The following is an 11,763-nucleotide window of genomic DNA, read 5'->3' as shown; positions in this document are numbered from 1 at the left end:
CAACTCAGTCCAGAAGCCCCTTTAAGGATTTCCAACAAAGAGTTCACGAGCTGAACATCCACCTGGGAAGCCCACACAAAAAGGATCACATGGTGAAAAGACCACAAAAATCTGCCTTAGAGATCACCCGGTCAATTTAGAGATGTGTGTTTAAGCTGCGAGGCTTGTTGCTGCAATTCAACGAAACTTTGTCACTGCTTCATCTACGAAATTTAAAGAACTGACCACATGGTGTGGATAGGGCATTTCAAGTGAATGGCTTATCCACTGCAAAAACTGTCCTTTGTCAACAACATAGACAATGATATTCCATCACCTGAATATATTTTGAGGAGAGGCTTAAAGGGCTTGTGATGTATACCTCTGCAGCGGTCGTAAACTTTAACTGGTTTAGAAATTTCATCCTGATAAGAAACCAATTAGTTAGAAGACCCTAAATGAAGCTTCAATCATGTGCATCATAATTAATAAGTAATACTTTATTTCTACCAGAATTTTTTCCACACAGAGAGACATGACAATTCAATCTCTAGTACTCCTCAAGATTAAGAACAATCGACAGCATTTGGTTTTGTTCAATACGAACACACATGAGATGTGACACCACTTAGTTGATCTCGAGCTACATAACTAAGATGCAGTGATAACTTGATTCGGAGGGACCTTTTATAAGCAAATGAAAGAAAATATCATGTAAATATTACTAATACACTAATGTTCAAAGACATGGACTATAAAAACTGATCCTCAAAAACAGATTCACCTGACAATATCAAATGAGAAATTATTCTATCACCTCAATCAAGGCCGAGAAAGGGCCAGGTTCAGATTACAGAGTGACGGCAAGCCGTGCAGAGAGGTAGGTGAGCCAAGACCTGGCTGCTACCAAATCAGTAGGGTTCCAAAATCTATGTAAGCAAAGTTTCATGCTCATTACAAATGTTCTTAGTGGTTAGCAACATCGATTGGTTCTCCGCATGGAAAACAGCAGCATTACGGGAGTCCCAAATCTTCCACAGGATGGTCAGCAACACTTCCGGGAAGAGGCGGGAGTCTAACTGAGGAGGCGGGCAGAGGCTGAACTATCCATAGGTCTTGAAACCTGGCCCTGGCCGAGTCCAAACGCAGGCAGCAAACGGGCATGAGATGAACAGGTGCAGAGTATCCTCATTTGAGGCGGCACATCTTGGGCAGACTGCGTCGTTGCCGAACTTTTTATTGAACAAGTTGGCTCGAGTATTGAGGCGGCCTCTGAACATTAGCTTCTGTGGGGAGTGCGATCGCCGATCAAATCAGGTTGTGTAGTTTACTCAGCATGTATAAATTTAGTTACAAAACAGAGCACGCACAATCAGAACTAAATAACTTGATCTAACATAGATGCATGGGAAGAAGATGGAAAGAAATTTAAACAAAGGAAAGACATCACATGCATTGAAGCAGTAATGTGAACTGATACAGCTCACTGCAACGAAGGAAGAAATTTGAAGCAAATTAGGTCAGAGCATGCATGACTGAACTGAATAATTTATAATCTGGAGAGCTATCTTCAGAGGCAAAAATAAAAAGGTCATAGTATCAATCAGTTGAGAGTAATAACTTGAATTGTGAACTTACGTAGTAGAACTGGTAATTTATTGGATACCAATTGTATATACTAAAACTGGGAAATAATCAAATATTCCCTCCGTCTCAAAATAAGTGTAGTGGCTTTAGTTCAAATTTGGGACGGAGGGAGTATATATTTTTGAATGTCACTGAATATCAGTCAGTTGAGAGCAATGACTTGATATGTCAACTTGTAATCTGTCAGGGTTTAATGAACGATTATAGAAGTGATAAAACCAAGAAGATAAATTAGCCTAAGCGACACCGCAAACAGGGCAAACAGGAAGGATGTAAACTAATATCAGATTCAGAAGGGAAAATCAACTCCCATGAGAGTGGCTCAATACCTGTGATCGTAAATTCGACATTATTGTCTCTAAGACAAAATAGAAACACACAAAAGTAGAGGTAATGAGTACATCCATTACAAGCAAGCTACTGAATTAGGAACTGAAAGGAAATAAAAAAATACAATAGGATGACATAAGAGACATAGATATATATCAAAGAGTAGAACTGAAAAGGCGTCAAAAGAACAGAACAACTCTGAACCATCGTCCCATCATAAAGACAAGAGCATATACCTTTATTTCTTTTTGTGGTTTTGCCTCGGTGCTTCCACTCGGATAGAAAAGACATGATTTTTTTCACCCCAAATCAACAGGAACAAACAACAGGTGATGTGGAAGCATGCATGTGCAGAAAAATATACTCCCTCCATTCCAAAACAAGTGTAGATATAGAAGATGAAAACAGATGTACAAACATAGCTGCTCTACCATAGGTTTAGAGATGCAAAAATACAAGCTACATAGTACTAACATGGGTAGAGCACAATGAATTATCTTAAAAAATAGCCATAGCCTTGTGCCATACAGAGTCATTTGATGAAGTTGTTAATCACCGTATACTGACCTGATGTTATTTGTATTTTTCTTCGAGAACATATATGACTAGACACTATTAGCTGCACAATGAATTTACCAAGTATTTGTAATTTTGCCATAAGAAAACTCTAATTTCTCCTTAATGCAAAGCCAGAGCTTCTGCCATGTTTCTTAAAAATAAGAAATAATTTTATTGTCTATTATGATATTACAATAGAATTTCACCATCCATATTTAACATAGTGTTATTGCAGGAGCAAAAGACAACCCCACTTTTAGTTTTTGTAACGTGTGATCATCACTGTGCTTTCAAGAACAGTTATGCAAAAATAATCACTCATTTTCCACAAAAATGCCAAGAGAAGTGGACTTCCTTTTTATTTCTCTTTACAGTGCCCACATATAATAATACATAGCTTACATTACTCGAACATGGTTTGCATAAAACATGTCAAACAGCTTTACATCCAGAACACTACAGGAGAAAATGTCTGGAGATGCTTAGACACTACATAGGAGTTAGTGTGGTGGCGCGTGGTTTGCAGTTCTCCCCTACGATCATACTTAAGACCAAACGTGCTCATGTGGAGCACACAGCCATCACGGTCACCAAAGGCGCACTTAAACTCCACTCCCTCGCGTAGCGCAAACTCCACAAGGCAAAAGCTGCCGTCGCCCATGTACGCGAGACTGGGCCTCGCAAATGCCAGCCGCCTCTCCGGGTCCTTGTGGAACAGCTTCTCCTTGGTCACCTTCCACTCCGGCTCCACCGCACTTGTGCTGCTGCGGGAGGCGACTTCACAGGAGCAGATGTACCCGTACTTATGAAGCCCGACCCATGCGTCTAGTCCGTCGTCGTAGTAGGCTTGTCCTTGGAACGGTAGAGCCCAATCCCCATGCAACCTCCACTCGGCATTCCTGGTGTCGAAGGAGAAGGTGCCCTTTGGGAGATGATGATAGCGTATGTCATGCGCGGACATGAATATGGTGTGCCCGTCCGGGTGCAGCGCGTAAGAGCTGATTACGTCGTCCATGGCGAACGGTGGCGGCGAGGGCATGCTTTTCCAGGACCACCTCATGGTTGGGCTCGGCCACGGCTCGTCCTTGTCCGTTGGCGCCCACGACATGGCCTCGAAGGAGTGCTGCTCGTGGACATGGCGATGCGTCAACGCGTACAGCATGCCGCCGCCGGCCACGGTAAAGGTGGTCGTGTCGATGAGTCGGACCGGTGGGCGGGGGCCCATGGTGAGCCCGGCCGTCTCGGTGTCGAACACGAGGGCGGGAGTGTGCGGGCAGCATGGGTTGGTGGTGATGAAGATGTCGCTGCCCATGGCGGCAAAGTCCATGTGAAGACGTTTCACCGGTGCGGCTAACCGGAGAGCGGCAGGGTCTGGGAACCCATGGTGCAGGACGTCGGTGGTGGTGTCCTGCAAGGCGTCCACGTCGATCTTGTGGATGCTGAAGCCCTTGTGCCAGTCGTCCAGCACCAGGTAGAGGTGCTTCTTGGGCACACGGCGCGGCCTTTTCCCGGTGCGGTCGACGTCGAGGTGCGAGTGCTGACGCTTAGACATGTTCTTCCCGCACTAACTGGATCTGAAGATTGAATTTTTGATTCTGATGGTTACGAGATTGCCAGCCAGTACAGGAGAAGAGACAAGACGGAAGGGCAAGGAGACGACAATGGGGATCCAGATCTACCTAACCTCCTCCCCTTATTTGCGGGGCCTCGGATTGGAGTGACTAATCCAACTCCCGGCCGCGCTCGGATTGCAGATAGAACCTAGACCCCGAGTCGGAGCAGAAGCACGAAATGACTAATCCAACTCCCGACAATGGGAACGCCCTACAGGACAGCCAGGAAGTGACTAGGAGCTGGGGGAGGGGAGCCGAATCAGGAGTGAAATCGAGATTGAAAGGGGGGAAAATGGGGGTCACCGGAGTTACCGCGCCGTCGTTGCCGCCGCGCCCGTGGACTGCTTGAGTTGCCGGGCCGCCCGTATGGCTAGAAAGAAGGCAGTGGAGACACGCCGCCCCTCCCGTGGTCACCGAAATCTTGGTGTGGCCGGCGCCGCGCCGCCCCTCCCGTGGTCGCCTAAATGTTGATGTGGCCGGCGGCGCTCCGCCCCTCCTTTCTTTTTGCGCGTCTGCTATTCTTCTTCAGGCGCCTGAAAATTCGGTCCCGCGGCATTCCGGCTCGGCCCATTCCGAGAGATAGCCTGCCTAGGCGCACACATGGGCCCGTTCCCGGGTTGAACCGGATTATCTTTGACAGATAGATAAATTCTCTAAATATGATGGTGACGGCATCAAGAGACCCATCAGTTCACTTGTTCATAACCCGCCGGAGAAGGTGGTGCAGCTCATAGATGCAACGTCGGCAACATGGAATGAAAACATGGTACGCTCACTGTTCACTCACTTTGATGCAGAAGAGATCCTACGGATTCCTTTATGCACACGCCGTGTGGGGGATTTTTGGGGCTGGCATGAGGAGCCTCGAGGAACGTTTAGTGTTCGCTCAGCTTGCCGGATGATACTAAGGACGAAACATAGCAGGGAGGCTTGGTTATATGAAGAGGACGGTACATCCTACGAGCATCAAGAGACGAAGAAGTGGTCCATGATCTGGCACATGCAAGTTCCATCAAAACTCAAGGTGTTCGTGTGGTGACTGGTTCGTCAATCCATGCCAACGGGTTCGCTCCTTAAGCATCGTCACATGGCAACAGAGGATACTTGCCTGATATGTGAGGCTGTTGACACTTGGAAACATTCTCTTATTTCATGTCCGATGGCGGCGAGTGTGTGGGCATTGGCCCCGAAGGAGTTGGTGCAGCATATGGTCGACCGTGCGGAAGTATGCCCGAAGGAGTGGCTGTTTTCTATGCATGAAATATTGACGAAACAACTCTTTGTTCGCCTAATGGTGACACTCTGGGCAATATGGGCCGCCAGGAGGAAGGCAATTCACGAGCATATATTTCAGCCACCTTATTCTGTTGACAGCTTCATATCTAAATATATAGGTGAGGTCCAAGTGACTAATTCAAGGTCTCCATCGACGCTCACTCCAACCAGTGCCAGGCCGAGGCGATGGGTAGCCCCGCCCCAAGGGGATGCCAAGTTCAATGTTGACGCAGCAGTGACCAGGTATGGTGGAGCAGTTGGGGTCATTTGCAGAGATGACAGAGGTATGTTCATGGGAGCGTCGACTCTCTCTTTCAAATACATTGTGGATCCCCCGACGTTGGAAGCTCTCGCCATCAGAGAAGCGCTCGCTTTGGCGGATGATCTCTATTTGAGGCGCATACAAGTCGCATCGGATTGCAAAACGGTGGTGCAGGATTTAAATAAAGAGAATTTGGCGAGCTATGGTGCAGTTATTCATGAAATAGTTGAACATTCTTTAGCTTTTGATTTTTGTAATTTCAGTCATGAGTTTAGGAGCTCAAATTTTGAAGCTCACAAACTAGCGAAGCATGCTTTATCTCTCGATGGTGGCCGCCATGTTTGGTTAGGACACCCCGGAACTTACCATCCGTCCCTGTAAACATTGTGACGAATCAATAAAAGCTTCGCGACGTTGTCTCAAAGAAAAGATAAATTCTCTAAATTTGTCTCAAACAAAAAAAGATAAATTCTATAAATTTGCCCAAAAAGCAATTCTCTAGTACTCCTAGGTCCTAAAAAAATAAATTCTCGAAAAACAACTTCACTAAAACAAATACTCCCTTTGAGTACATGTTACCGGGCGAAGCCACAAAAAAAAACAAATACATATTGAACAATGTTATCCAAATTTTATAAAATTTTCATGAATTTTTTAAGAGTTCATGGATTAAAAAAATGTCCATGCATTCAAAATAGCTTTCATGATTTTTTCAAAGTTTAATTTTAAAATGAGTTGAATTTTAAATATACTCAAATAATAATAATAATAATAACGTCCCTACATTATAAAAAAAGATGTACACGATTTTTTTAAAGTACATGGTTCTTTCAAAATTACATATTTAAGAAATGCCCGTGAATACTTTAAATTGCAATTTTAAAAATGGTCATGATTTTTTGAAATTGATCGTTATCTATTACGAAGATTCTGCATATGTGCAAGTGCAAATAAACTTGACTTCAGAAGGGTGAAAACCAACCTTTGTCTTCACGCAAGAGAAACTTAAGCTATGTCTACAAACTGAATCTCTGCTTAAGCCACCACATTGGTTTTTAATTTAAACATCGGAAGCTCTGCTTAAGCATTAAAGGAGAAGGAGCATCTGTACAGACTGAAACCCAGCCAAAGGGAAGAAAATCTGTACAGACTGAAACCCAGACCGTGATATTTTTTCCTTTACGCCAAACGGAACAGAGAAGCAGCAAAATCTCCGAGGGCTCCTACCCACATCTGATCGCAGCCCGAAATGAGACATGCTCCACATTATCGATCTGAATCTTGGTACAAGCAGAGAAGAGGTGCTGAGCAGCAGCAGCTTGATCTGAATATTTGGTCTTTCAGCTTCATTTGGTGTCATACTAAAGCTGACCTCAGGTCGTGGCTCCCCTTTTGTGTTTCGAGAATCAATTCACTAACTGAAGGAAAATTTTCATAGATTTTCCATTTACACAGCAAAGCTATCAAGACAAAATGTATATCATGGCATTAAAAACAAATACAGCCAGAAAAAAGACATGCACTTCAAGTGATATTCCAATGCAGAGTAAAATGCATACATGTCAAGAGGGTCTAGAGCTCCACCGCATCAGCATCACAAAGAAATATCATGGCATTAGGAACAAGTTCACAACAAAACCACCAGAAAGAAAGAATATATTGATTTCAGGTGATGTTCCACCGCATACCAAAGAGCGTAAATGACATACACCAGTCATCACACACAAATGTAGAGTGTCCACCACAAGGACATCTCAAAGAAGGGCAAGATTTCTACTATACAGCCCAAAAAGAAAAGAATATCAAATCGCTATCCGCTTTCTAGTTACAAGCTGTGTTCAAACAGAGCACCAGGTCTCCAACCTTCAGCTTTCATTGCATTGTACCTGTCCATGATGAAATGGAAGGATGAGGACCTGCTGCTGCAGCGCACATTCTCGGCGCAGAAGAGCTAAGGCTGCTATTGAGATTTACAGCATGGCTTGAATCATGTGCGGTCATACACAAGTGGATGTACAGAGTTTGCGAGGGCCTTCTATCAGATGACGGAATCTTACTGTGTGCAGAAGTACAATGTAGGATGCTTTCAGACGCTGTAATTCACAGAGAGGTGACTGAGGTAGCCACCCTGGTGCAATGCCCTTTGAAGATCAGATAGCAACCTGCGGAACTCATTCATAATCAGGTAGATAGCGAGCCTGCAGTGGCTTTTTGCCGAGTGACAGAAGGAGTTCATCAACAACCTCAGAAGGCCTCTTATGTCATCTTCATATTCAAATCTATGGCCATCATCGTCCTCGTAGTTCAGTGTATCATGAAGAAACGAACAACGCAGGCCTTCAGATTTCCATCCTTTGTAATGTCCCAAGGAGTTCAGAAGATCTTCTCCACCAGCGGTATCTTTGACTTTCCAGAACAGCTGAAACAATGAGACAAAGTTTCCGTATCCTTGATAAGGCTCCATCAGGTCAATATGACTGCAGAGCAGGCTGCCATCACACGCGTTCACTCCCTGGGAGATGATCCTTAGCCACTCGGTCAGATCAAATGGTAGCTTCTGACCATGAAACACCTCCTCAGTAACCATATGAACAAATTGGCGATAGTCAAGGTCCCCGGCAGCTTCACGGTACTCCACTATCGCACCCTCGGCCAGACCATCAAGCTTGATGGAGTCATCTTGATAGATTTGGAAGTTCTTCGAGGAAAAGTTTCCAGCAAGAGCAAAGTGTTCATGATGGAGCTTGACAACTTTGTTAAATGAACGCATCAAGATCACTCTGCTACGAAGCTTAGATAACTTCAGAGTAGTCGGTATCATTATGTCAGCTCCTTCTTCGCAGCTCAAGACACCTCTACATCCAGGGAGCTTGCAGTACTCGTGCATCTTGTACCTCAAAGAATAATCATACAAACTCTCTGTGTCTTCGATCTCTACCGCACACCTGAGGTGCCTGTGATGAGCATCAAAATTCAGCCTCCTTGGAACTCCTAGCTTGTTCCTAGCACTACACTTCAGGACTTTAGAGCCCGTTGACTTGCAGTTCCTGTAACAGTGATAAAGATTGAGTAGAGTCCTTCCGAGGTGCTTTCATATGTGCTAATAAAATGCATGACCACAATAATGTAATAAATAAAAATGTAAGGTAAGGCATACCCATACCTTACAGGGGACTTCTTAGCTGGTGGTGTCATTGTGTTTTCTTGAGAAATCAGTTTTTCAACAATTCCTTTTGGTTCAGTAGCCAATAGCCTGCCTTCTTTAGAGCAGCTCTCGACCCATCCTATTGATCTCACTTGCTTTAACTCCGATTCCCACAAGATCCTTGCCCCTGCTGGGATGTTACCCTACCAAAAAAATATGTCAATACCATGATTTAAAATATTCGGGTTTTAGATAATTCATAAAGTGATATGAGCAAATACTACCTTGACAATTATGTGTGTGGCCTCTTTATAGTGAAGTCCTGTAGCAAGTGCTCCACCAAGAGACTCAATCTTTTCCTCATAAGCTGCAAAGTCCTGCGCATGCAAGATAGATATTCAAAAACTATTAGCCACTGTTGTAGTTTATGTCATTATAACACCATATTTGGTGTGCCAGCTGACATGGTTTGGCCAGCTTTGTCAACATTGAAAGCTGGCCTTCTATACGGAATAAACCTACTGTCAGCATTTGCCGGAGTGATGCAACTATATCATGCCTAACAATATCAACTAAACCAATGCTGACAAATGTGGCTGTGATGATTTCAGTGTTAACAATGAGGCTTAAAAGAGTCCCAAAAAAAATGTTTACAGGAAAGTTGATACTCTAGATTTCGTGACTACAACACCCCTAGCCAGCCCAGATCAAGGTACAACAATCTGGAAATTGAACAACAGAAACCCCAAGTGTTATTAGATCAAGAGTTTTAGTATGACTCTTAAGTCCCATTGAGTGTCTCCTAAAAGGATCTACCAAATTCATCGAGTTATTCCAAAAATGTGCTCCTGCAAGTTTCTCGGAGAAAAGAACTGGGTGACTTGGACAGAACAGATGATGTTTGCAAAATAAAAGTGACTATATATTGCTTCTATACCATGTAAGGAAGCCAGCATACCAAGTCCAAAATAGATGTGTTTTCTCAAAAAATAACTGCCATTAGTGCGATTTATCTGCTTTTAATTATGAAAGTACTTTATATTGCTTCGTTATCACAAAATCAGCCACATTGGGCTACTGCACTTGCATTTTTGTGTAACAGTGACATGATTCTACGTTTAAAATGACTGGGCAATACTTTTGCAACCACATATAACAAATTAACATGTTCAGATTAATTGGCACAATGTCACAATTTAGGATTTACCCGCGAAGCTCGTTGAAGTCCTCTGATGTTGATATTTTATTTGAAAAGAATGGCAGAGAAAAAAGTCTCATGGTCTGAATGAGAAGCAAGCAGATTTTCTTAAGGCTTTGTATGGTGAGATTTCATTTGTACTGGTTGGTTACCTAATTAGAACTAGGGGAAAGTCCCCATCAGACAAAACGATGAAAGGAGAAACATAGTGAGAAAACTCTGAATGAAAAAACAAAGAGGACACGGATGCTTACAGGTCAATTTTACTTTCAGATAAACGCATAGACTACTAGACTAGTGTTCGGTGGATCTCAAAACCTTCCTTAAAGGGAACAGAAAATGCCGAGTGCTCAGCAGCTGCATGATCTTGCAGTGCAATTCCTAGGCAGGACCTTGCTGGCCTGGATGCTAGGCACTGGATTGCCACCGATCCGACACCTAGGCCTTGTTGAACAACTTAATGTATACAACCAAAATGGAGCATCTCCTATTATTCCCCCAAGAAACCATGACAACGTAACTCTTTTCATGTGATTACTAAGGGTGCAGCTACAAGGAGACATTAAGAAAATTATCAGATCCCTATTATTTAGTGATAGCAACGCCATATACCAAACAAGATTTTATGCTATTGCTCCCAAATTCCACACAAAAGGGTCAAAAGTTCACAAGAGCACGCCCAGCAGTTCAGATTTCTCGAGTTCTCACCTCGTCGGTGATGCCAGCGTCCGAGTAATCCAGCAAGACGAAGAGGAATCCGGAGAAGGGCTTGCCCGCGTGGCTGGGACCCGCTTGTTCCCGGGCGGGAGGCCTCCCCGTCGCCGTCGCGCCCCCAGCTCCTGCGCTCCCGTCCTCCTCCTCTGGTTCCCGGTCGCTCCTCCTGTGCGCACCATCTCCGCCCGCATCCCCGGCTCCGATCGAGGCGCCGCGCCCGCGGAGCCCTCGGCTCCCTCCCCCGCTGCGAATGCTGGGGCGGCCCCCGCTGCCGCGCTCACCGCCGTCGCCTTCGACCTCTTGTGTCCCTCCTCCGTCGCCCCTGGTGAGGCCCCCGCTCCCTCGCTCGCCGCCGCGGGGCGGCTGCCTTCCGCTGCTTTCTTGGGGCAGGCGACGCGTGGACTTGAAGACGGCGGACTTGGTGGGGGAGAGGAGCGACGGCTTCCCGCTGCCGCCCTCGCCGCCGACGAGCGGCGGCCTCCCGCTGCGATCTGGAGGCAGGCGGAGCCCCGGCATGACGACGAGCGGGGGGAGGAAGGGAGGGAGGGGTTCCGATTTGGGGGATTGTTCCAAGAATTCGGGGGGAGAGGTGGGAAATTTTGAGGAGGCGGGGGGCGGGGGGGCCGATTCGAAGCTGTGGCCTTCTGGAAGAGCCGTTTGCGCCGGGTAGGCTACGCTTCGGGTGATCGACCCTGCCCACGGTCGGTTCCCTCCCAAGCCGTTGGATCCAAATATCCAAGCCATTTGATCAGTCCGGCTGCATCGTTCCCCTCGTCTCGCGCCTTGTGCGACGTTGCATGAAAACATTCCTCTCCCCTCACCGCGCTTGCGAAGGGAGGTCGGCCTCCGCGCAAAAAATCCGACGACCGACTCCGCACGAGTCACGGGCGGTCATAGTGCAGGCCACTCACCCTGTCGACACATATCCCGGCGAGAAACTCTGCACAGGTCACGGTCGGCCGTAGAGTTGGGTGATCACCATCCCAGCAAAGTGCGTGGCCGGTCCCAGCAAGGACGCTCGCCATCCCCAACATGGGTCGCG

At 45.9% G+C, this 11,763-nt stretch overlaps 2 protein-coding genes across 2 annotated transcripts; both read right to left on the bottom strand.

Annotated features, from left to right (window-relative positions):
• Positions 1–726: 726 nt before the first annotated feature.
• Positions 727–4,670, bottom strand: LOC123048576 (uncharacterized). The gene has a single exon (XM_044471656.1). It carries the CDS (start codon positions 4,064–4,066, stop codon positions 2,957–2,959), a length of 1,110 nt encoding a protein of 369 aa, XP_044327591.1. The 5' UTR covers positions 4,067–4,670; the 3' UTR covers positions 727–2,956.
• A 2,638-nt stretch (positions 4,671–7,308) lies between these two features.
• LOC123048575 (uncharacterized) lies at positions 7,309–11,318 on the bottom strand. The gene is made up of 4 exons (XM_044471655.1): positions 10,716–11,318; positions 9,094–9,186; positions 8,828–9,012; positions 7,309–8,711 (listed from the first exon to the last, which is right to left on the bottom strand). The coding sequence occupies exons 1-4, from the start codon at positions 11,235–11,237 to the stop codon at positions 7,751–7,753; spliced, it is 1,761 nt and encodes a 586-aa protein (XP_044327590.1). The 5' UTR covers positions 11,238–11,318; the 3' UTR covers positions 7,309–7,750.
• Positions 11,319–11,763: the final 445 nt, after the last annotated feature.

This window comes from Triticum aestivum, chromosome 2D, assembly GCF_018294505.1.
Source record: "Triticum aestivum cultivar Chinese Spring chromosome 2D, IWGSC CS RefSeq v2.1, whole genome shotgun sequence".
NCBI lineage: Eukaryota > Viridiplantae > Streptophyta > Magnoliopsida > Poales > Poaceae > Triticum > Triticum aestivum.
The sequence above is the reverse complement of the archived record's forward strand: the minus strand, read 5'-3'. Positions and strand labels throughout refer to the sequence as shown.